General features: G+C 38.0%; 1 protein-coding gene across 1 annotated transcript; it reads right to left on the reverse strand.

Moving 5' to 3' along the window:
• Positions 1-2479: 2479 nt before the first annotated feature.
• On the reverse strand, positions 2480-21197 carry LOC130884701 (uncharacterized). Its single transcript, XM_057785845.1, has 4 exons — positions 21152-21197; positions 20629-21008; positions 13259-13316; positions 2480-2805 (listed from the first exon to the last, which is right to left on the reverse strand). The coding sequence occupies exons 1-4, from the start codon at positions 21195-21197 to the stop codon at positions 2480-2482; spliced, it is 810 nt and encodes a 269-aa protein (XP_057641828.1).
• Between the last annotated feature and the right edge of the window lie 5194 nt (positions 21198-26391).

The following is a 26391-nucleotide window of genomic DNA, read 5'->3' on the forward strand; positions in this document are numbered from 1 at the left end:
AGGGGGCGTGGGCTTGGACTTTCCACAATGCAAAGGATTAGAGGGAGTAGGGTGAAAGGGTATATGGAGGGGATGGGAGGAGAGGGGGATTGGGAATTTGGATTGGTATTTTTCAAAAAATCTAATAAATAAAAAATGTAATTTTAAGCCTATATTATCAGGGATATTGTCTTGTAGTTTTATTTTTTATTGTTGTATCTTTGCCTGATTTGGATATCAGAAAAATAGTGGTTTCAAAAAAGGAGTTTAGGAATGCTCCTTTTCATTGTATTTTCTTTAGTTGTTTAAGAAAAACTAGCGATAGATATTCTTTGAATGTGCAATGGAATTCTGCTATCAGTACATCTGTTCTGAAGTTTTTTAAAAGCTTAGAGGCATTTCATTACTATTGCAAATTCCTTTTTTGTTATATGTTTGTTTATGTTGTTGACTTCTTTGTTAATTTTGATGGTTTGGTCAAATCTAGAAATTAATGTGTTTCTTTTATGTTTTCCAACTTAATGCAGTATAAGTGTTTAAAATATTCCCTCATAATACTTTGAATTCTTTGGTATCTGTTGTCATGTTTTCCTGTTCACTTTTGATACTGATAAATTGGGTCACCTTTTTTTTTTTCTTTTGTTGAGTTGGGTCAGAGATCTGTTCATCTGTCAGTCTTCTTAAAGAACAAACTTTTAGATACATTGATTTCTTTTATTTGTTTGCTTTGTTTCTATTTCATTGATTTCTGTACTTGTTTTTTTTATTATTTATTGCCATCAAATGGTTGTGAATTTTCCTTATACTTTTCAAAATTTTAAGTTTAATAATTAAGCCATTTATTTGTGCTTTTTCTTAATTTTAATGTAGGTACATAGAGCTTTAAATTCTCTCTTAGTACTGCTTTCAATGTGTCTCAAAATGTTTTGTTGTATTTTTGTAGTTTTATTTAGCTCAAAGAAATTTTTTGTTTCTTAATTTCTTCTCTGATTTCTTCATCATTTAATAATGAATTGCTTAATATACATGTATTTGACTATTTACTAGAATATTTTATACTTTTAATTTGTAAAGATTTTTTTTAAGTTCTAGGATGTGGTCCATTCTGGAAAATCTTCAATGTACTAATGAATAGATTATGCATTTTCTGCCATTTGTATAGAGTATTTGCTAGTATCTGTTCAGTCCACTTGGTGTAGAATTTCAACTTATTCTGATGGCTTCTCTTTTGACATTTTGTCCAGGTGATTTCTTTACCCGAGAAAGTAGGGTATCGAAATTGCCAGTTATTAATAGATTAATATCAATTTCTGTTTTTAAATGTGACCTATTTTTTTTTCGTGGCCAGTTTTCATTATACTTTCTTTTCTCTGTATAATTAATGTTTTAACTATTATATGCTGTGTAGCATTTCTCTTTTGGTCTTGTCTATTTCATGTTCTGAGTGCTTCCATATGGATATAGGTGTTTTATTTCCTATTTCTGTGAAGGATGTTGTGGGGTTCAATTGTGAATGCACTAAATCTTTAATTCAGTTTTAGTAAAGTGGTCATTTCTACAACTTTAATTCTACTAATTCATGAACAGGGGAGAATTTTCCATTTTCTAGTGTCTTCCTCAGCCCTTTTCTTCAGAGATTTAAAGTTTTTCTTGTAGAAGTATTTAACTTCCCTTATTAGGTTTATTCCTAGATATTTTACTATTGAAGCTGTAGTGAACAGGTATCAGTGGATGATCTCTTTCTCAGCATGTTTACTGGTAACATACAGAAAGTCTCCTGATGTTTGTAAGTGTATTTGGTATCCTACTATGTAGCAGAACTCACTGATAATTTGTAGGAAATATATGGTAGAGTGTTTAGGATCTCTTAGATAGAATATCATATCACCTGATAATAATTTGATTTATTTTTCCATTTGTATCCCTTTGATATTCATCTCCTATCTCGCTGCTTAAATCTCATAGTAGCCCAATCTCTAGACAAAAACTACACACAATTTAGGTAGAGAAAAAGATTTTTTCATTTTTTCAACTCTGAGAATAATCTCCCTAATTGGCTATCCAATATCAAGTTGTCAGTCCTAAAATTATATACATACAAACAACAATAATCAAACACAGCTAATTACATTTACACACATGTAATAATAGTTAAAAAGATAATAAGTTAATTTTAAAATAATAACTTAATAATAAAAATTATTAGTAGTTAAAAAGACTATGCATTTTAGAGGGGTTGAGGAGAGGGATATATAGAAGGGGCTGGAGGAAAGAAAGGGAAAGAAAAATCATAACACTGCAACTGAACTTTTTTTAAAAAATTAAAAAAGAAAGGAGAAAACTCTTCTAAATTATTTTGAGTGACTTGAAGTTATCTTTATCATTTTGTGTTTTTAATATCTACACTGTAGTTGTCACTTGCAAACTAATAACTGGCACGTGCTGCACTGGAAGGCCTGTTACACAGGATGTGGATGGGGCTCCAGGCCTGTGGCAGGTTTTAGAACAGGCTGCAAGTGCCTGGGGAGCAGTGTGCACTTGCAGCACAGAAGTACATGGCAGAGTCTCCAGGCTGGGTGTCTGTGATGTGCAGAGAAAATTGTTTGGTTTTCTTATCATGTGAAATGATCAATCTTTGGTCCTGCTTTCTTTCCACATTTGGACGAATGTCAATAATCAGCTTAGGATGCTTTCCAGGTTCTTGCTTATACCAAGGAAAGTAGTACGAGGTACTGTCTACATATGTGCAGTTGATGACAGCTCTGGCTCCCTCCTGGACTCTCAGCATGGAAGGACGCTGCTCCACCTGCTCACCTTGGCTCAGACCTATGCAGAAAGATGGAGAGAAAGGAGAATGATTGTCAGGTCATCACTTTCCAGAATTCTCTTTTTCTACAGTCAATAGAGAAAAGTTGAATGAAATATAGTTTCTCCTGGATATCTCAGAAATATCCACTGAGTATTCAGAGGTCTTAAAATATTAACTCACCATCCAGTTGCAGCCACAAGAATATGAATAAAGTAGGGACATATGTCTTCATTGTTCTTCCAATTAAATTAAGATCCAGGGTATAATTGTGATGTCTAGGAGGTCAACTACAGCTATTGGGGTGTTGTTCTTTCTTAAGAACAATTTTACCTCTTGAGTCATCAACTCAGTCACTGAGAAAAAGGCTGTGCTTTTGCCCTAAACCTGCACAATCAGCATACAAGGAAGTGAGTCCTCTGCCTACACCCCAGATGTTGAGATCTACTCCCACCTTGTGGTTGCACTCTTAACCAGAGAAGCCTCTGCTTTAGTGTTCTCTGACCTATGAGGGACTCAGAAACATAAAACAGAAATATGTCAGGTCAAGTGAGTTCTAGTGTTGAGAGATCAAGAACGGTATTTTTACGCACTTGTGAGTTTGCTTCTTATATTTAAATCTAACATGGCATGCTCATGCATATATATATATATATATATATATATATATATATATATATATATAATGTTTTCATATGTAAATATATATGTTATATGTTCATGTGTGTGTGTGTGTGTAACAACATTTCTTCTGTCTTGAACTGTCTCCTAATCCACTACCATATCTCAGAGTGCTTTGATCACTCACCAAACATCTCTCCTTTTCTCAGATGCAGAGTCAGTATGTATCCTTAAAGCTATGATACTTTGGAAAAAGATTTCTTCAAGTCTTTCATGGACTTTGTGTTGTAAGAAAAAAATATTTTTTTCTATTTCAGTGAGTTCTTTTTGACAATACAGATATGATGTTTTTATGCATTTAAGTTAATTTCCAGAGAGGTTGTCCTGGAGTCACAAATACACATAGCTTACCCTTAGGAAAGTTTTCAGAAGTCATTTGGTCTTGAAAGTGGCACCGTCCATTTCTCTCACTCCCCAGCATCTAGACTGAATTTCTGACAGAAGAGCAGTGGTGGATCCCTAGAGAATCTGCCAAACCTTATACGAAACCCATCTTTCCTGCTTCCTGTGGACCCTCCCAGTGCCCTCTGATTCTAGCCCATTTCCTTTTCTTTGTCTCAACTGTGAATGACTACAAACACTGTCTATCTGGGAATGCAGACAGAGAAGAGGAACCCCAGGCATTGTAGACAAGGTAAGAGAAATGGACATCTTGACAAAAAAACAAAATAAAAACATGATTAAATCTAAAAACCTTTGAAAGCCATCAGGGAAGCTATACTTGTAAAGTATCCTCAAAAATAATAAAATATCTTGGATAAACTCTAACCTTGCAGTGGAAAAACTTGTATATTAAGTCTTTTAAAATTTGGAAAAAAGAAACAGAAGACATCAAATAATGAAAATATCTCCACGCTCATTAATGGGTAGGACTAATATAGTGAAAGTAGCCATCCTACCAAAAGCAATTAACAGATTCAGTGCAATCTCTGACAGAATTCCAACTCAGTTCTTCACAGTATCAGGAAACAAATAATTTTCTGCTTCAATGCAAATGCATACAACTCAGCATAGCTAAAATAGTCATGGATAATAAAAGAACTGGATAAAATTTTGCCACTCCTGATTTCAATTGTATTACAGAGTTGTGGAGAGAAAACAGCATGCTATTATCACAAACACAGACATACTGATCAATAGAAAATAATTGAAGACCCAGATATAAATCACACACACCAATGAACACCTCATTTGATAAAGAAGGCAGAAATACATACCAGATAAAAAAGAACACATCTCTAACTAAATATGCTGTTCAAAGTGAGTGGCTACATATAAAAGAATGCATCTAGAATATTTTTTATCCCCTGTACAAAATGCAAGCCTAATGGATCAAAGACCTCAAAATACATCCAGATATTCTAAATCTAATAGAAGAGAAAGGTGGAATAGCCTTGAACTCATTTGTAGAGGAAAACATTGTCTGAACACGACAACAAAGGCACAGTCACTGGAATCAATAATCAATACATGGAACATCAAGAAATTGAAAAGCTTATGTATGGGCAAATGACACCATCATTTGAACAAAGTATCAGTTTACAGAGAGGAAAAATATCAGTGAGAACTAGTCATCTGTTATAGGATTACTATCTAAAATACATAAAGAACTAAAAAGACTAAAAATCAAGAAAAGAAATAATCCATTTAAAATTGAATAGAGATCTAAACAGAATTCTTGAAAAATGAAACACATATTGGTGAGAAACACGTAAATGTTCAAAATCCTTACTCATCAAGAAAATGCAAATTAAAAGCACTATGAGAATCTAACACTTGTCAGAATGGCCAAAATCAATAAAACAAATGACATGCTGGTGAGGATCCAGTTCAAGGGAAATGAACATTCATCCACTGCAATTAAGAGTGCAAACATTAATAGTTACTATGATAGTAAGTGTTGTGTTTCTTCAAGAAGACAGAAATAGCTGGGAGGTGGTGGCGCATGCCTTTAATCCCAGCACTCGGGAGGCAGAGGCAGGCGGATCTCTATGAGTTCGAGACCAGCCTGGTCTACAAGAGCTAGTTCCAGGACAGACTCCAAAACCACAGAGAAACCCTGTCTCAAAAAACAAACAAAGAAAAAAAAGAAGAAGACAGAAATATATCTACCTCAAGATTCAGCAATACTACATTTGGGCATATACTCATAGGGCTCTATACCCTGCTACAGAGGCCCTTGCTTAATGATTTTCATTTTGGTTCTATTAATAGTAGCCAGATTAGAAACAGATTTGATGTCCACTAAGAGATAGATAATGAATATGTGGCACATTTTCACAATGAACTATTACTCATTCTTTCTGCTACATGCATAGATCAATGTTTTATTCAACCATCATAAGGGAAAATTCCACTTGCAGTAGATGGGAGCAAACATATGGGCACACAACTCCACAACTGGAACATGGGCAGAGAATAGGAGAACTTAGAACACTAAATGGAATGTCTTCATTAAACTTTTCCTCTCAGGGCTGTAGTGAGAAATCCACATACATCTGCTTAAGGAATAACAAGAATTTATTAAGATATGAAAAAAGGATAAATGCACTCACAAATACAGGAAATGGTGAATCCGATTGTAAAGTTCTTTGAAAGCTGGAGAATGATCACACACTTCATGCAGCCTGATCTGGTCTTCATCACCCAAGCCAGTGTGACCCTATCCCTCCTTCCTTTTAAGAGGTCGCATTGCAGGGAAGAAGCACAACCTCCATCAGGCCAGATATACAAGGTCATGGACTGAGTGAACACTCACTACACTTCTTTTCTGTCTAAATGAAAAAGTTCTAAACCTAATACAAGGCTATATATAATACAAATGATTATCACATATTGTTCAGGAGAAAGAAAGAATATTAATGTAAACAAAAATGAACTACAACCAAAAAGAGCAACATCAAGTAAAAAACACATACTAAATGTCCAGAACATATATAAATAGTAACTTGCAGAGATTACTCCAATAGCTGTCATATCCTGAAGAATCTGAATCTAGTACACAATATGCTCTTAGTTAAGATATGAGAGGATAGTAACTGTGACTATTTAGTCTTCAACCCCATTAAAGATCTGAGAAGGAAAATATGACCAGAATAAGCAGGAAGTACAAGCAAATGATTTGCAGAAGATGTGAGAAATGACAAAAAACCAACTGGCTACTTGGACAGTCACCCAATATCTCTCAACAACACTGGGGTAAGCAACTTTGGCTATAGGCCTAGAATATCTGACAGACCATTGTCCAAAAGCTGGGAGATTCAAAAGACTTTTCTACCTTGTCCTGGCAAGGTTCAGCAGTCACTTTTCCTTGTATCCTGCTTGTCAAGTTTGAACAGTGTACTAACTGTCAGCAGTTGAGGCAAGGGCAGTTCTTTGACTGATAGGGTAGTTTTGCCAGGAAGAATGCAAGCTCCATATGCAGTGCCTTTGGTGCCCACCATTCTCTCAGGAAAAACTTGGTGCTTTCAGGAGCAATCTTGTCTCAGGGCAACAGAATTTTAAATTATTAGAACATTTAAATGCCATATTCTATAGGTATTTGAAGGGTTTGAAGATTTCCAATCTATGTGGAGTATATACCTCTGCATCTAGAGAACCTAGCTAATACAACTTTAAATATGCCAAGCACAGAAATAGAATCTTTTACAGTCTTTCAGGTTCTATTTCTGAGACTTAAGGATTGCTATACTGGATATTCCATTGTTGCAACAGATCACAACTCCAAAGATGCACTGTTACATTAGTCACATATGACCTCAACCTTCCTTTCTGTCCTTCTAGTCCTATGCATTCAACTCATCTTGTGCTTTGTTTTATTTAAGATAGGCTTCCAATTCTTAGGAATTGAACATCTACCACCTGTAGAGGCCAATTTGGATGCCATGATTCTATATTAATAAAATCACATCTGTATCTGTGTCTAATAATCCCTTAATTACAATGTCATTTATTTGTACCCTTAGGTTGGTCTTTGGTCATTTATAAAAGTCTGGACCAGGTTCAACTTGGAGGCCTGTGAGAGGCTCCCTAAGGAATTTCCCAGAGGTAGAGGGTTGCCTTGTTTGTCTCTTATTGATATGCATTCATTGGTACAATGTTTGCCTTTGTAAATCTTCTACATAATTAAGAAGGTTGGGGTCTTCTATTTAGGTCATTCCTAGAAGAAACATTATTTCTAGGAATGCCCTGCCCACAATTTCATTTCAGATGCCAATTATACCACAATTAAAACATTTTGCATTTTGATGTCCCCTCAGGCTTTTGGAAATTGCCTCTCCTATCTTGTCCTCATCACTAAAGCTATGAGACTCAGCATTGAATGTGTGTAAGATACATTCATCTATAGGTGCTAATCTGATCTTTAAAGGCCCAATTACTTTTTTGCATTTTAGATAAGCATTTCTAAAAGCCAGAGATTCAATGAGCAATCATCTAGTTTCTTGATCTGATAATTCTATATTTATAAATTTAGTCAATATTTACAGAAAGTCACTGAAGGGCTCTTTTGAGCCTTGTGTAACTTTACTATATTTCTCAATTCTTTTCCCTAGTTCTTGAATCTTGTCCCTAGCATTCAATGCTGCTGTATGGCATGGTGACAAGGTGTGTTCGTTGTATGTAGCCTGATTATTTATATCAGCTTAATAGACCTCACCAAGAATTTGGGAAACTTTGTAACCTCTAATCTTACTTTGCTGTTTAAGAGCTTTTTATTCTTCTCTTCAATAGCTTTTCCATTGTAACAGAGGATCATATTCTGATACTTTGAAGACTAATTGAATTCAGTCAGTTGGGGTAATCCTATTTTTTGAAGATCATGTGTTTAGCAACAGCCTCACATATGTTGAATGCAAAGCAAAAGAAACTATTGCCTCCTTTAATATCTTTTAAATCTTCCATATGTATTGCTTCCCATTGTGAGTCTGCATAACCTTTGGAATTTTTGTTATTTGCTGGCTTGTCACAAATGTTAGTAGGATAGATCATAGCAGGTAAACTCAAGAATTTAGGCAAGTCATCTCTGACTCTGTAAGTTACTGGAGGGTACCAGTACCTTTAATCTCTTTTATCTATGCCTTAACACTCTTTTTTTTAAAAAACATCAGTTTTAATAAATTATTCTAAGGATTGAAATCTATATATCACAATTTCTGTTAGGTCTGAACCTCCTAAACAGTGAATAATTCCAGAGGTTTCACTAGACAATCAGTTTTTTGTTTTCATTATTCACATATGATTTTAAAGATTTCATTTTATCCTTTAATGATACCTTTTGGTCCTTAGAGATTATCTCTATTACATGCAGATTTCCTTTTGAAAGCAATGTTCTATCTGCCAGTTTTTTATAATCATTTGACACAGAATGAATTTTGTCTGCTAATTTATCATTTCCATGGTCAATGGAGTGAATTTTTCTTGTGAATTTATCATTGTCAAATCAATGAAATGAATCCCTCACCTAATTTCTCATTTCAACTCTGTAAAGTCTGTATCATTTCAATAAATTTCTTATTCTTGGCACTGTTATCAAACTATTTTCTAAAGATATGATATGAATTATAAGACTAATAGTAACTCTACCTAAAAGTGTGTAAGTCCTATCCTTCACCTAATCTCTCATTTACACTCTGTAAAGTCTGTATCATTTCAATAAGTTTTTTATTTTTGGAACTGTTATCAAACTATTTTCTAATGATATGATATGAATTATCAGATTAATAATAACTATATCTAAAAGTGTTTATGTCCCAGGTAGGTCCTATATCTCTTCTAAAATTACATCCATAGTAGAAACAAAAAAAGAATTTAAATTCCTGAATGGTGATATTATCTGCAATTGGCATGGAAGAAGTTCAAAAATTTTAAAAGAAATCTAATTATGTATTTATCAAGTTAAAGTTAAGTTTATTAGATAATTTACCTCAGATAAAATCCTTAGGAGACTGTTCTTTGTGTCCTAGGTGTTTTAGGGTGTATTGATGATGTTTGGCTCACAGATATTGCTTTCTTAATTCTTCTAAATCTTCCAAATGTATTGTTTCCCATTGACAGTCTGTGTGTCCTGCATATCCCAGGTATACCAACAGAGCAGGTTGGTTCAGACTGACTCAGGCTCTCAGAGTGGGCTCCTGTGATTTAAAAACTCACCCAGGCAAATCTCCCACTGGCATCCATGAGTATTAGGCAGAAGAATACAGGAGCCACAACATATTACATACCCTACTGAAGCAGTCCACCAAACAAATTTGGACAGGCCAGCAGTTGCTCTGCAGGCAGCATTCCAATTTAGGAGGGGTGTGCTGAAGGGTGTGAACAGCTTGCAACTCCTGCAACCAGTCAGTCCTAGGCAGGAAGCATGCGAGGCCAGACCTAGGCAGGAAGCATGCGAGGCCAGACACTGCAGAGTTTCCTCCCAGCCTTATGAGTCTGAAGCTTCTGCCAAACCAGACCTGGCTGAGAGTCTGAGTAGAGGACAGCATGGGGGGTGTTTTGAGATGACCCTTGTGTTATATGCAGTTAGGGATCCTGGAAGCAGGAGAGGACCAACCATTCCCAATGACAACGAACCACAGTTGCACACAGAGCCTAGCACACTAGGTAAGCAACAGTTATGTTATGTTATGTTATGTTATTTATTTATTTATTTATTTATTTATTTATTTATTTAAGATTTCTGCCTCCTCCCCGCCTCTGCCTCCCATTTCCCTCCCCCACCCCGACCAAGTCCCCCTCCCTTGTCAGCCCTAAGAGCAATCAGGGTTCCCTGCCCTGTGGGAAGTCCAAGGACCACCCACCTCCATCCAGGTCTAGTAAGGTGAGCATCCAAACTGCCTAGGCTCCCATAAAGCCAGTACGTGCAGTACGATCAAATATCCATTGCCATTGTTCTTGAGTTCTCAGTAGTCTTCATTGTCCACTATGTTCACCGAGTCCGGTTTTATTCCATGCTTTTACAGACCCAGGCCAGTTGGCCTTGGTGAGTTCCCAATAGAACATCCCTGTTGTCTCAGTGTGTGGGTGCACCCCTGGAGGTCCTGCTTTCTCCTTCTGCTCCTGATTTGGACCTTGAGATTTCAGTCCGGTGCTCCAATGTGGGTCTCTGTCTCTGTCTCCTTTCATCGCCTGATGAAGGTTAATATTCAGGAGGATGCCTATATGTTTTTCTTTGGGTTCACCTTCTTATTTAGCTTCTCTAGGATCACGAATTATAGGCTCAATGTCCTTTATTTATGGCTAGAAACCAAATATGAGTGAGTACATCCCATGTTCCTCTTTTTGGGTCTGGTTCACCTCACTCAGGATAGTGTTTTCTATTTCCGTCCATTTGTATGCAAAATTCAGGAAGTCATTGTTTTTTACTGCAGAGTAGTACTATAGTGTGTATATATTCCACACTTTCTTCATCCATTCTTCCATTGAAGGGCATCTAGGTTGTTTCCAGGTTCTGGCTATTACAAACAATGCTGCTATGAACATAGTTGAGCATATACTTTTGTTGTATGATAGAGCATCTCTTGGGTATATTCCCAAGAGTGGTATTGCTGGGTCCAGGGGTAGGTTGATCCCGAAATTCCTGAGAAACTGCCACACTGCTTTCCAAAGTGATTGCACAAGTTTGCATTCCCACCAGCAATGGATGAGTGTACCCCTTTCTCCACAACCTCTCCAGCAAAGGCTATCATTGGTGTTTTTTATTTTAGCCATTCTGATAGGTGTAAGATGGTATCTTAAAGTTGTCTTGATTTGCATTTCCCTGATCGCTAAGGAAGTTGAGCATGACCTTAAATGTCTTTTGGCCATTCGAACTTCTTCTGTTGAGAATTCTCTGTTCAGCTCCTTGCCCCATTTTTTAATTGGATTGGTTAGCCCTTTACGGTCTAGTTTCTTGACTTCTTTATATATTTGGAGATCAGACCTTTGTCAGTTGCGGGGTTGGTGAAGATCTTCTCCCAGTCAGTGGGTTGCCTTTTTGTCTTAGTGACAGTGTCCTTTGCTTTACAGAAGCTTCTCAGTCTCATGAGGTCCCATTTATTCAATGAGGCCCTTAATGTCTGTGCTGCTGGCGTTATACATAGGGAGTGGTCTCCTGTGCCCATGTGTTGTAGAGTACTTCCCACTTTCTCTTCTATCAGGTTCAGTGTGTTTGGACTGATATTGAGGTTTTTAATCCATTTGGACTTGAGTTTTGTGCATGGTGATAGATATGGATCTATTTTCATTCTTCTACAGATTGACATCCAGTTTTGCCAGCACCATTTGTTGAAGATACTCTCTTTTTTCCATTTTATACTTTTAGCTCCTTTATCAAAAATCAGGTGTTCATAGGTTTGTGGGTTAAAGCCAGGGTCTTCTATTCGATTCCATTGGTCAACTTCTCTGTTTCTATGCCAATACCAAGCTGTTTTCAATGCTGTAGCTCTGTAATAGAGTTTGAAGTCAGGGATGGTAATGCCTCCAGACAATCCTTTATTGTATAAGATTGTTTTGGCTATCCTGGGTTTTTGTTTTTCCATATAAAGTTGATTATTGTCTTTTCCAGATCTGTGAAGAATTTTGAGGGGATTTTGATGGGGATTGCATTGAATCTATAGATTGCTTTTGGTAGAATTGCCATTTTTACTATGTTGATCCTCCCAATCCAAGACCAAGGGAGATCCTTCCGTTTTCTGGTGTCCTCATCGATTTCTTTCTTCATTGACTTAAAGTTCTTGTTAAATAGATCTTTCACTTCCTTGGTCAGAGTTACCCCAAGATATTTTATGCTATTTGTGGCTATCGTGAAAGGTGATGTTTCTCTGATTTCCCTCTCTGCTTCTTTATCCTTAGTGTATAGGAAGGCAACTGATTTCTTGGAGTTGATCTTGTATACTGCCACATTCCCAAAGGTGTTTATCAGCTGTAGGAGTTCTTTGATAGAGTTTTTGGTGTCGCTTAGGTATACTATCATATCATCTGCAAATAACGAAAGCTTAACTTCTTCCTTCCAATACGAATCCCCTTTATCCCCTTATGTTGTCTTATCACTATTGCTAGAACTTCAAGCACTATATTGAAGGACCAGATGGTTTCAACGCTGAGTTCTACCAGAACTTCCAAGAAGAGCTAATACCTATACTTCTTAATGTATTTCAAAATATAGAAACCAAAGAGTCATTACCAAATTCCTTTTATGAAGCTACAGTTACCCTGATACCAAAACCACACAAAGACCCAACCAAGAAAGAGAATTACAGGCCTATCTCACTCATGAACATCAATGCAAAAATTCTCAATAAAGTACTGGCAAACCAAATCCAAGAACACATCAGAAAAATTATTCATTATGATCAAGTAGGCTTCATCCCAGATACGCAGGGCTGGTTCAACATACGCAAATCTATCAACATAATCCACCATATAAATAAACTGAAAGAAAAAACCATATGATCATTTCATTAGATGCTGAAAAGGCATTCGACAAAATTCAACACCCCTTTATGATAAAATTCTTGGAGAGATTAGGGATAAAAGGTTCATACCTAAATATAATTAAAGCTATTTACAGCAAGCCGACAGCTAACATTAAATTAAGTGGAGAAAAATTCAAAGCCATCCCACTAAAATCAGGAACACGCCAAGGATGTCCACTCTCTCCATACCTCTACAACAGTTATAAGTTTTACTCAGGAAACAGATGCATGTTCTGACTAAAGACCCTTTACTGGGACCTGAGAGATGGCTCAGTGGATAAGTTCTTGTCATTTTAGGAGGCCATAGTTCCCTCCCCGACATCTACTTGAGATGGCTCACAGCTGCCTGTAACTCCAGCTTCAAGGAACCTGATGCTCTTTTTTGATCTCCCCAGAACCTGTAGGGGAAAAAAAAACATATTTACACAGACCCACTCTCACACACATTAAAAAAGACAGAGAAAAAGAATCTTCCCCTGTGAAATAATTGAAGTGAAATCTCTGCAGGAGAAGAAGAATCAGGAACATAATGATAAAGTATACATGGGATGGGTTCATAGTTTTGGGATGCATTTTAAAAACTGGAATACTACTGCTACAGTCAAGGTTTGTTCTAAATGTTTAAAATATTACTACATAAGAAGGAAGTGGATTGGGGGAAACCAAGATAGGAATGCTGCATTCCAGAGTGGCAGGACCAGCAGTGCTGGTGTGCTATTGCATGTGGTGACTACTCAGGGCAATGCACTGTACACTTGTAACAGTAGAGAGATGCATCATAGAGTTTTCATTATGAAAATAATTGACAAAGTGCCTTCTATATGTGTGTTTATACTCATAGGTTATTGCTAGGCTCCACTTTAGTTTGAGTATATGTTTCAGGAAGTTTCTATAACAGGTTTCCTATACTGTTTTGTTCAGGTCTTTAGGGTTAGTTATCCCTCCCTGACATTCCTCCCTCCATCCTGCCCTCTTATTTGTTCTTTTATGGAAGTTTTTTTTCTGTTTCTCCTTCCCTTGAAGATCCCCTCCTCCCTCACAGCCTCTTATTGATACCCAACATCTGTGGATTTTCCAAATGAGACAAACATATTTAAAGCTAGAGTAATACTCAGCTTCTTTTCCTCTGTCTGGGTTACCTTGCTCAGGTGACTGTTTCCAGTTCCACCAAATTACCTGAAATTCTTATAATTTCATTTCTCTTATTAAAGCATGACCCACTGTGTAAATGTGCCACATTTTCACAATTCGCTCATCAGTTGATGCACGTCTAGACTGTTTCCAATTCCCAATGATTGTGAATAGAGCAGCAATGCACTTGGAAGAGCCAGTGTCTCTGTGGAAAAATACAGAATCTTTTAGTTAATTGCTCAGGACTGGTACAGCTAGATCTTGTGATAGATCTGTGGTCAGCTTCAGAGGAACCTCCATACTGATTTCCATATTGTTTGGGTCCATTTGCATTCACATTGGCAATGAATAAGTTTTCTCCCTCATGTCCTCCTCTCAGCTGGTGTCCTGGTTCTCTTGTTCTTGCAGTCCCTCCTGCTCCATTTCTGTGATGTTCTGTAGCATTAGGTGTGGGAATTGCATTGTAGATGTATTAACTGGAACTAGAGATTCCACAATAGTTACTATCTGCTCTTTGACCAGTTGTCTATGACTGTAGTAGTGACTCTCTGTTTCAAAATGAAACTACTTTCATCAGGGTTTAGAACTATACTTATCTGTGTATATTGGCAGTGGCCATGTTGGAGGAGCTGCAGTCGACAATGAAGTTTATGGAGTATGGCTCACCAGTAAGTACAGCTAGGAAGAGTGTACTCTGGAGAGAAAAAGCCCCCACTCCAATTATGGGGGGTTGTATGCATCTTGTCCCTTACTTCTCCTGGCCTTTCTCCTGCTTGCTACTTCATCTACTTACGAATTTGGCATGGTATGATTGTTGAGTGGGAGAATTCCACTGTATCCCGTACAGTGTGATTGTTTTATGGGAAAATCCCTCTCCTTATTTGCAGATCATAATGAAGAAGATTTTCATAGAGCAATAAAACTTAGAGATGTGAGACTGGCTTAAGATGGAAAATTAATACAAGGAGGTTTCATGCATTATACACAAGTTAGTTCTCACTATGAATGAACAGTCTGATGATTAAAGAAGACAGTTATGTCTCTACATCCAAGGTTAGGTCTGAGTTCCTTGGTCATGTAGATTACAGAATTAATCTCAGGTTTTAGTGTGCACTTTGAGAAAACAGAGTTGTGAAAGGAAATTAAAAGACCCTACTGTATGTAATACAAATGGTTTGCTAGACCACTTGATTAAGGTTCTGTAGACTAAAATTAGGATAAAAATCTGCTACACTATAACCACAAATGGCTGCCTGCCAGTACAAAGGGACTGGCTGAAATATACTTGACTTGCTTAAAACTTAGTTAATCAATAATAAAAGAAGCATTGCTTGAGGGTAAAGATGTTATGGCTGAAAAATTAATAGAAATGAAAATGTTTAATTACATGTGGACTTCTAATAAAGCATGTAACTTATGGTCATATTGTGATGTCTTCCCATGTAAGGATTTTAATTTGATGTGGAAAATACATAATTTTCAGTTATGAGGTAATTTTCTTCTTGCATGGAGATTTTTATCTTAGGTGGTATAAAATGGCTAAGAGAAAAACAAAGACAGGAAAATTAAGATTTTCCCCCTCAGGTAAGCCTTCTGCGTGTGTTTAGCCTCTGAGTTCACATCCACGCTCTAGTTTCTCTGACTGGAGACTGGGGTTGACTATAGTTCATCTCCAGCAGTGTGTAATCATAAGAATTTAGAATACAGTTAGAAGTTACATTGATTTAGGAAAGTGGCTGCTGTAGTGGGTTCTTCTCTAGGGTCTATGACCTCTCCCGCCATGTGTAGTTAGCTAGGTTTATAGTATCAGGCTGGAATTCATTGCTAGTGAGCAACCTTGAATTCAATAAGGTATATATTAGTTTCCCCAAAGATATAAGAGCTACTATTGTACCTGTCTCTGGCCATGTCCATGTCAGAGGAGCAGTAGACAGCATTATACCTTCAGAGGTGAATCCCTGAGGGGTGAATCTGTTATGCCCAGATCACAGAGTCACACCAAAACCAACTAGGAGACCAAGTGCAAAGAACCTTTATTCTTTTTTATTTATTTATTTATTAAAGATTTCTGCCTCCTCCCCACCATCATCTCCCATTTCCCTCCCCCTCCCCCATCAAGTCCCCCTAAGAGTAATCCGGGTTCCCTGCCCTGTGGGAAGTCCAAGGACCACCCACCTCCATCCAGGTCTAGTAAGGTGAGCATCCAAACTGCCTAGGCTCCCACAAAGCCAGTATGTGCAGTAGGATCAAAAACCCATCGCCATTGTTCTTGAGTTCTCAGTAGTCCTCATTGTCCATTATGTTCAGCAAGTCCGGTTTTATCCCATGTTTTTTCAGACCCAGGCCAGCTGGCCTTGGTGATTTCCTGATAGAACATCCCCATTGTCTCAGTGTGTGGGTGCACCCCTCACGGTCCTAAGTTCCTTGCTCGTGCTCTGTCTCCTGTTCATGATTTGGACCTTGAGATTTCAGTCCGGTGCTCCAATGTGGGTCTTTGTCTCTGTCTCCTTTCATCGCCTAAATGTTTTTCTTTGGGTTCACCTTCTTAATTAGCTTCTCTATGTTCATAGCAGCATTGTTTGTAATAACCAGAACCTGGAAACAACCTAGATGTCCTTCAATGGAAGAATGGATGAAGAAAGTATGGAATATGTACATATTAGAGTACTACTCAGCAGTAAAAAACAATGACTTCCTGAATTTTGCAGGCAAATGGACGGAAATAGAAAGCAGTATCCTGAGTGAGGTGAGCCAGACCCAAAAAGAGGAACATGGGATGTACTCACTCATATTTGGTTTGTAGCCATGAATAGGGGACGTTGAGCCTATTATGCGTGGTCCAAGAACCTTTATTCCTATGCAAGTTTGCAAACTCAGGCTCTCCTTGTCTCTACCATATTGGAGTGATTGGAGAGCCCTGAGCTCAGTTGGGGTTGAATTTTTATAGTAGCAAAGGTAGGTGTGAGGGATTTATAATCCTCAGGACTCCTGATTGACTGACATTTGTCTAAGGATGTCCTGGTGAAAAGTAATGGGTGTGTACTGGCAAGTGATCCTATCTATAATGATTGGAATGTTAGGAATTTCCTTTGGATGGTCTGTTCCTGGACACTACCTGCTATGGCTGCTGTGCGGCCTGGGTTCCATGTGTGGCCAGGCTTCCCTGGGCCCACATGGCCTGGCCCCATTATGGGTGGCCAGAGTGTCATGGGCCCCACAAATCTCTGATAGGCAAGGCTCCTTGTCTACAGACTCCAGAATGCCCTTTGCTTCTGCTGTGCCTTTACATGCTTGCTGCTGCCATCTTTCTCTGGTATGTGGCATGATGTGAGTGGGTGTGGGGAGATCTCTATGCCTGTGTTAGAGTATGTTTGCCTCATAGAAATATGCTGTTCTACTGGACATTTTTCCTATGGATTATGAAGATGATTTCTTCCTAAACTGTACTGTCTAATTGATCATAATAATGTTAGTTTAAATAGAGTTTTAATGATTAAAAAGTAAAACAAGGAAATATAACACAGCTAAAACAAATGAATTCCTATGAGGAGTCATGGTTAATGATTAAGAAAATTTATTAAGTCTCAGTAACTCAGCTTGCCTAAAATCTGTTAATTGTAAGGTTGGGAGATGCATTCACAAGCTTCAGAGTGCATCATAGCTGAAACAAAGTGTTGAAAATAACTTAAAGTTAGATCAATATGATTTTGTCGAATAGCTTTAAGGTGGAAAACCCAAGAAGAAAATTTAAAATTTTAGAAGGGCACATAGTTGAATGAGGAATTCATTAAGGTCAGGAAACAAGAACAAAGCAGCATTATTAGCTGACATGCTTTTCTTGCTAGGATGAGTTGGTGTCAAAGGCAAAGATTAATTCCTTGTACTTATTTCTGCTCTCAATCTCATGACATAAAAATATTGATGAATGGAAATGTACCCTAAAGATTAAAGTAGAGTGGACTGATTCTTTTTTTTTAAATATAGAAGTTTTTATTGGAATTCCTTTAGAATTTCTTATAAGATTACATTTTGGGATAAGCAAGAAAGTGATTGGTCTTTTATTTGTAACTGGAAAACCCAGCCTGACAATAAAAGAATATCTTGCTTGCTTACATTTTGTTAATTTACAAGTTGTATCAATTCAAATGTATGTATATTCTGGGGAAAATTTGTTTTCACCTGTATTATGTAAAATGTTTAATCATGTAAGGGCTATGGAAAACAGGTTAGATTTTTTTTTACTTGTATTCATTGTAATCATGCACTTAATAAACAGAATGTAACCACACTGTAATTTTTATACTGCCTGAATTATTTTGTTGATATATATAACCTGTAAGGGAAAGAATAAAGATAACGCTAAAATGAGTTAGAAGAAAAACATCAAGAATAAAGGTAGAGTTAGAAGGAAAACATCAAGAATGAGAGAATGAGGAAGAATAAAAACAGAATTAGAGTGAAAACATCAAGAGAGACAGAAAGTGTCATTTCTGGATAGAGAGAAGAAAAGAGAATATAGAACACAGAATCAGAGAGTACAAAAGAAGAATAAAGAAAAGTTCTGAAAGAAACCATCTGTAGCCGGGTGGTGTTGGCACATGTCTTTAATCCCAGCACTCGGGAGGCAGAGGTAGGCAGATCTCTGTGAGTTCGAGGCCAGCCTGGTCTGCAAGAGCTAGTTCCAGGACACAGGAACCAAAAGCTACAGAGAAACTCTGTCTGGAAAAATCCAAAAAAAAGAAAGAAAGAAAGAAAAGAAAGGAAACCATCTATAGAGTGTATGGATCTATAGTCCCTAAATCCTCAGACAAAAAAGTCATACTACACCCTAACTCCCGGGATTCACGTTGAGACCTGCCCTGCTGTGAGCTGCTCTCCCAGACAGTAATATGCACCCATGTGGATATCTTGTCATGGTGGTCCTTGTTTTGGTTCATACTCTTTACACAATTTAGCAGGATTATTTATTGCTTTTCTCCCCTGGACTCTTACATGGCACCTTCACCTACTGTGAGAAGTCATGCTCAGAGAAGAATCTTCAGGTCAGTTCAGAGTTCCTTCAAATCCTATATCTAAAGCATGTGGTGTCATTAGAAATGGGGTCTTACCTTCAAATTCTGTGAGGGCAATAAAGGGCAATGACATTAGCCTGTCTTATTTGGAGGAGTCTCTTAAGTCCCTAATTAACAACTTGAAGGGAGGTTTCCCATACCCGGAACTGGTATTTTTTTTAATTAGATTTGGCATTCATTCTAGGTTTGACAAGCACTCTTCTGAGAGATTCAGTTCTATGCTGTGCCATTTAAGTAGTGTTTGGGATTTAAAAACTCTGTTTGACATTCAGTTTTGCTTCCTAATCAGTAAGACAGCATATACTATTTTAATGTTCTCTGTGAACACAAACATAAATCTTTCTTAGAGACACCATGGTCTTTGTTTCAAGATCTTTCTTCCTTTACAGAGAGATAAATATGAGTACTAGAAATTTTACATTAAACCAATATTTTGTTTCCAGAATCGAGAAGGATCAAAACCTTGGCTTCCTTTCCAACACTGCAGAAGAATTATCAGAGAACATAACTCTAATCCCAATACCAGGTCCTTAGGATTTAAGCCAGTGCAGTGGCCTACGAGAGTGGACATTAAGGGCTTTCTGGACAGAGTCTTTATGACTAGCCTGCCTCATACACAGTGTATAGGAAAGGGGAGGGGCTGTCTCTCATGGCAGCATCTTCAGAGTTCTATCAGCTTTATTTCCTGAGCAGCTTCAATGATTGGAAGCTGTTGGGGAGTGTGGTGAGTTGAATGAGAATGATCCCCATAGACTCATATATCTGAACATTTAGTTCCAGTTTGTGGATTGTATAGGAAGGTCAGCACGTGTGACCTTGTCAGAAAAGGTGTGTCATTACTGGTGGTCTTTGGAATCTCAAAGCCAAAAAGCTAGGCCCAGGCTATCCCTCTCTCTGCCCTTTTTTGTGATTAGGTATAAGACCTCAGCTACTTCTCCAGGGACATGCCCGCCTGTCTGCTGCTCTGTTCCCCACAACGATGGTAATGGACACACCCTCTAAAACTTAGTCAAGCTCCAATTAAATGCTTTCTTTGATAAGTTCTCTTGGTCATGGTTTCTCTTCACAGTGATAGAACAGCAGCTGAGACCTGAAGTCTGCCTGTAACTTTCTGTTACATGGACAAATGATAAGAAGAATCTAAAATACATGTGAAGTGAGACTGAAGGTTATTTTTAAAGACTAGAGTCTATGTTCCTCTTTTGGGTCATAAATTTGTGGGGGCAATAACAGAAGATGCTGGAGAATTTAAGTCACTAAATTTTGTAAGACATCTTGGAAGAGATACATTCTAATGGCAGGGTTTTTCTGGAGATGTTTTCTGTAAGAGGTCCTCCAATTTGGGGGGAGAAGAGTATTTCAGGGGATAAAAGTGCGGGTTGTTTCCAGCAATGACTTCCATCCTGTGTTGTCAGAAATATCCACAGATTCCTAGGTTTCTGGGACTTTGATCTGAAATGTATTGTTGTTTTTCAGGAGGCTGAGCAAACCCCACTTAGAGACATACACAGCTCTCCCTCACAGGGCCACTCCCCTCACCCTCCTGTACCCTTGGTTTGTGTGCAGCTTCCCCTGCAGTCTCCTTCACTGTGTCACTCAGAGCACAGTAGTACAGGGCAGAGTCTGACAGCTGCACTGAGGGCTTCTGTAGGTGGAAGGAGCTGTTGCTCTTATGGAGAGTGGCATAGAACCCTTGGTATTCTGTCCTCTTCTTGTCTGTGAAGCCCTTCAGGAGTAGTTGAGGGGCTTTGTTGAGATATTGCACATACCAGAAAACATAAGGTGCTGAATCAGTAGTCTGATAGGTACAGTTCAGCATCACAGGTGACCCCTCTGTGACAGTAACCAGGCCTTCTGTCTGGGTCACTGAGTCTCCATTGCTCATCCCTGAAAATAAACAAATGAATGAGTGAGTGAATGAGTAAATAAATAAATAAGAAGGAATAACAGTGCTACACGAGAACAAAGGTAAAGACTTTCATAGCTGTAAGAAAATGACATCACTACCACTTAAGGTAATTGTAACTTACTGAACATTAAAAGGAACAGCAGAATTGAACAGCTGTCAGGAAGCATGACTGTAGAAGTCAATGACACTTGGTTCTTGAGTTCACCAAACTTACAGGGCAAGTCTTCTCAGGACCTTATTGAAACTCATAAACAAGGACCTCCTTACGTACAGTGACAGTCTGTCACGTGAAGCCACCACTTGGATAAGATGTTAACCACATTTGAAGAGGCAGCGCCCTCCTCTGGTTTTCTTCAAACTACCAGAGATGTCTGCACAACACATTGTAAGCAATTTGAAACCTCACCCCAAGGAGGCAGGTCTCAAGTTCCCAGTAGGTGGCTGAAACCACTAGTGTTACTGAACTGTATGTAGCCTGTGGTGTTTAATTTTTATTATACTAACCTGCTTCCTCCACTCTTGCCAGATCCATACACTTTTCCTTACTAACACAGTTTTGTGTCCCCTGCCCCTGACATAAAATAAAAATCCATCAAGGTTCGCACTACAGTTGGTCCTTTGCATATACTCTTGGATGTGTGGCCGTCAGTGGAGAGCAGTCTATGCACTTGGGGCTGCATCAACAAAGCAATCTAATTCTCTCTCCCAGCAGCTACCAAATGTCCATAACTCCTTATCTAAGTGTGGGAATGCCCACCTTATCTCTGCTTGCTGGGATTGTGTCTTCCCTGATCCTTTGAAAGTCTTATGTGTGCTGTAAACTTCTGTGAGTTCATGTGTGCAGCTGCCCTGCTGTATCCAGATAACACTGTCTCATTGTAGTTACCCCCTATCTATAGCTCTGACATTCTTTTCACCCCTTCTTCCTCAGTGACCTCTGATGTGGGAGGAGGGTTGGGATGGAGAAGTCCCTCCTGGGGCTGAATGTTCTGCAGTCTTTTCATCTCTACAGCATAGTGAGTTCTTGTTTTCTGTGACAATCACCATGTGCTGCAAACAGGGAAAGGGGAAGATGAAATTTTATTTCAATGTTTAGAATTATTTTCAAAAGCTAAGCAAGACTTATCCAATATGATTTTGAGTGATTTGAAGCTAACTTTCTTATCCTGTATTTTTAATGTCTATACTATAATTGGCAATTGCAAACTAGCAACTATAAATTACTTTAGTACACAGAGAGATATTATTTCTGCAGGCTATTAAGCTAAACCAAAATATATACTTTAATGGTATCATGACATCAAAATTTGGGTCTAAGGATATGTTTCTTTGGAAATGAGGTTCTGCTCTTGTTTTCACAGAGGACCCTTCTAGACTAATATGGTTTTATGGACCAAGATCCCCCAAACATCTCCATAAACTCCAGAAAAGACTTCACCCAACACAAAAATACAAAAAACAAAAAAAGGTTAAAAAAATCATGCCCAAATTTCCAAATATTGTTTATCAGTGTTTGCTTGCATTTAAAGGCTGAATATGCTATAGAGATCAATACTTTACATTTTTGTGGATCTTCATCTATTGATTTAAATTTAAGGTCAATTTTGTTATATGTATTTCTGCTCTTATTTAAGGTATTTTGTTTGTGCAGCTCATTTAAAAATGTAATGTAGAGTTAAAAGATACAGATCATTAAGTAGTCATTTGTAATAGTCAAACTTGTAGTTGTGTTAATTAGGTTTTCATGATGTACAGAGATATATTTCAGATAGATAGGTATTCTTCAACTCTATCAAAGATGTACAGAATATTGCATTTAAAATGTCTTAAAAACTTAGCAAGTTTCATGACAGTAATACATGTCTGATTCTGGCAGCACCAAGTACTTCAGAGAGGTTGATGGGCATAAAAAAGCTCTTTATAAAATTTTCCTTCAGTGTGACAAGGTTAATCATTTGGATAAGAAACTGCTCTTACCAAGAGGTAAGTGACCAACCACGTGGAAGAATACCCCACTCTCTAGGCCTTCATACCATAGGCAAAACTTTGGACCCCTCCCCATCCACCTTGGCTTCTCTAGCCACCCAGTAGGCACGCTTTCTGCAGGTAGGCTGCTCCAATACTTCCATTCCATCTATTAGACCCTGTAAGCTACAAGTCTCTCTCTGCCCCCCAACCCTCCTATCCTTGCCCTGCAACTTCAGTGAAACTCTAAAAGATAGCCTGCTACTACAGAGAGGAACAAGAGAAGAGAGACCACCACCTGGTGGGACACCTTGCTCTCTTGGCCCTATACATCAGGACAGAACCCTGGGCTCCTCCCCCACATGTCTCATCTTCTCTAGCCAGCCAACAAGTAAGTTTCCTGCAGGTAGGCTGCTCTAACACCCACATCCCATTCATCAGACCATGAAAGCTACAAGTCCCACTCTGCCCCAAACCCTCTTTTCCCACCACTTGCATCCTCAGAGGAATGTTGAAATACAAGCTGCAACTACGGAAAGAGGACCAAGAGAGAAGACAAAGAGAGAAACTGAAGCACAAGCTATGAAGCAGAGAGGACCAAGAAAGCAAACCAGACCATGAGAGCAGGCCAAGAGAGAGGGCCGAGTGAGACCTCAGTGGCTCCCTATGACACAGACAGTTAGAGTACAGAACAGACCAAGAATAGTTCCCAAAGACACAGACAGTCACTGAAAGGATTGGACCAAGCACAAAGACATTGTAGGCAACAATTGAAGGGAGAGATAAGTAGGTGCCAATGCAGGAATTCATTCAACAATCTAAACAGCAACATGATAACAACAGAATCCAGTACTCATCCAACATGAAGACTTGATCATCCTAACCCAGAAGAAGCAGAAGAAAATGATTTTAAATGTAACTTAATGAGGATGATAGATAACTTTAAAGAGGAAATGAGAAATTCCCATAAAGAAATGGAAGAAAAGAAAAAAATGGAAGAAATCAATAATTCTCTCAAAGAAAACCAGGAGAAAACAATCAAACAGGAAAGCAAACAGTTCACACAGTTCAAGACTTGAAGAATGAAATAGAGGCAATAAAGAAAACACAAACTGAGGGAATTCTGATAGAAAATCTGATTAAATGGACAGGAGCTACAAAGGCAAGCCTAACCAACAAAATACAAAAGAGTGAAGAGAGAATCTGAGGTGCTAAAGATCCTATAGATGAAATAGATTCATTGGTTAAAGAAAACATTAAATTCAACAAATTCTTTACATAAAACATCTAGGAAATCTGGGTCAGTATGAAAAGATCATATCTAAGAATAAAAGGGTTAAAAGAAGGAGAACTCCAGCTAATGGAACAGAAAATATATTGAACAAAATCATAGAAGAAAACTTTCACAATCTAAAGAAGCATATTTCTATGGAGGTACAGAAACTTACAGAATACTAAATAGACTGGACCAAAAGATGTACTCTCACCATATAGTAATTAATATGCACAACATGCAGAATAAAGAAAGAATATTTAGAACTGCACAGAAAAAAGGTTAAGGAACATATAAAGGCAAACCTACCAGAATTACACCTGACTTCTCAATGGAAACCATGAAAACCAGAAGGTCCTGGAGAGATGTGTTGTAGACACTCTGGTACCATGGATGCAAGCCCAGACTACTATACCCTGTAAGGCTTTCAATCACTATCAATGGAGAAGACAAGATATTTCAAGGCAAAACCAGAGTTAAACAATACCTATCCACAATACAGCCCTACAGAATGTACTAGAAGAAAAACTCCAACCAAAGTAAGCTAACTGCACCAACCAAAACACAAGAAACAGATAAACATCTTCAACAAATGATGCTGTCATAACTGGATGTCAACATGTACAAGGATGCAGAGATCCATATCTATCCCCATGCACAAAATACAAGTTCAGATGGATTAGAGATGTCAATATAAATCTGACCACACTGAACCTCATAAAAGAGAAAGTGGGAAGTAGCCTTCAATGTATGGACACAGGAGACCACTTCCTAAATATAACACCAGTAGCACAGACACTGAGAGCAACAATAAATGAATAGGACTTCTTAAAACAGAAACTTCTGTAAAACAAAGGACATAGTCAATAAAACAAAACAGAATGTTAAAAAATGTTCACCAACTCCACATCAGACAGTGGACTGATCTCCAAAATATATAAAGATCTCAAAAAATTAAACATCAAAATTCCAAATTAAAACATGGGGTACAGAATTAAACAGAGAAGTCTCAACAGAAGAATCTCAAATGGCTGAAAGAACCTTAAGGGAATTTTCAACATCCTTAGCCATCAGGGAAATGCAAATCAAAATGACCCTGAGATACCATCTCAAAATGACTATGATCAAAAACACCAATGATAACTTATGCTGGAGAGATGTGGAGTAAGGGGAATAATCCACCATTGCTGGTGGGAATGCAAACTTGTACAACCACTCTGGAAATCAGTATTGCAGTTTCTCAGAAAATTGGGACTCAACCTACTTCAGGACCCAGCAATACCACTCTTGGGCATATAACCAAAAGATGGTCAAACAAACTATAAGAATATTTGTTCAGTTATGTTCATATGTCATTATTTGTAAATCCAGAACCTGGAAACTACCCCTCAACCAAAGAATGGATAAAGAAAATGTGGCAATTTTCACCCTGGAATAATATGCAGTGGTAAAGAAAACAATAGTATCTTGAAATTTGAATGGAAATGGATGGAACTAGAAAAAACACATCATGAAAGAACCAGACCAAGAAAAAGGAACATGGTATGTACTCATTCATAAGTGGATTCTAGTTGTAAAACAAAGGTTATCAAGCCTATAGTTCATGATCCTAGAGAAGCTAAGTAGCAAGGTGAACCCCAAGAAAACAATATATAGATATACCAGTAAAGGGGGAATAAACAAGATCACCTGACAAAATTGGGAGTATGGGGGTGAAGGGAAAAGGATAGATGGAAGTGGAACAGAACTTGAAGGAATGGGATAGTCAAGATGGAGGAAAGACAGAGATGAGAGCAAGGAAAGAGTTATTTTGATTGAGGGAGCCATTATGGGGTTAACAAGAATTCTGACACTAGAGAAATCCTCATGAATGTCACCAGCTAAGACCCTAACCAGTAGAGGATACATTGCCCAAACTAGCCTTGCCCTCTAGTCAGATTGATAAATATGTTAAATGTCACCATAGAACCTTCATTCAGCAAATGATGGAAATGGAGGTAGAAACCCACAGAAGACCACTGGGCTGAGCTCCCAAAGTTCAGCTGAAGAGTGGGATGTGTGAGAATATGCACAAAGAGGTTAAGACCACGATGGGTACACCCACTGAGAGAGTTTACTTGAGC

This window comes from Chionomys nivalis, chromosome 12, assembly GCF_950005125.1.
Source record: "Chionomys nivalis chromosome 12, mChiNiv1.1, whole genome shotgun sequence".
Lineage (NCBI taxonomy): Eukaryota > Metazoa > Chordata > Mammalia > Rodentia > Cricetidae > Chionomys > Chionomys nivalis.

Excerpts from the sequence above, each read along its gene's own strand:
- LOC130884701 (XM_057785845.1), bottom strand. The coding sequence starts at position 21,197 with ATGCTTCCTGACAGCTGTTCAATTCTGCTGTTCCTTTTAATGTTCA. Across the intron at positions 21,009-21,151 it reads GCTGTTCCTTTTAATGTTCA|GGATGAGCAATGGAGACTCA; the intron begins GTAAGTTACAAT and ends GTTTATTTTCAG. Across the intron at positions 2,806-13,258 it reads AGCTGGAGTTACAGGCAGCT|GTCTGAGCCAAGGTGAGCAG; the intron begins GTGAGCCATCTC and ends CTTTCTGCATAG.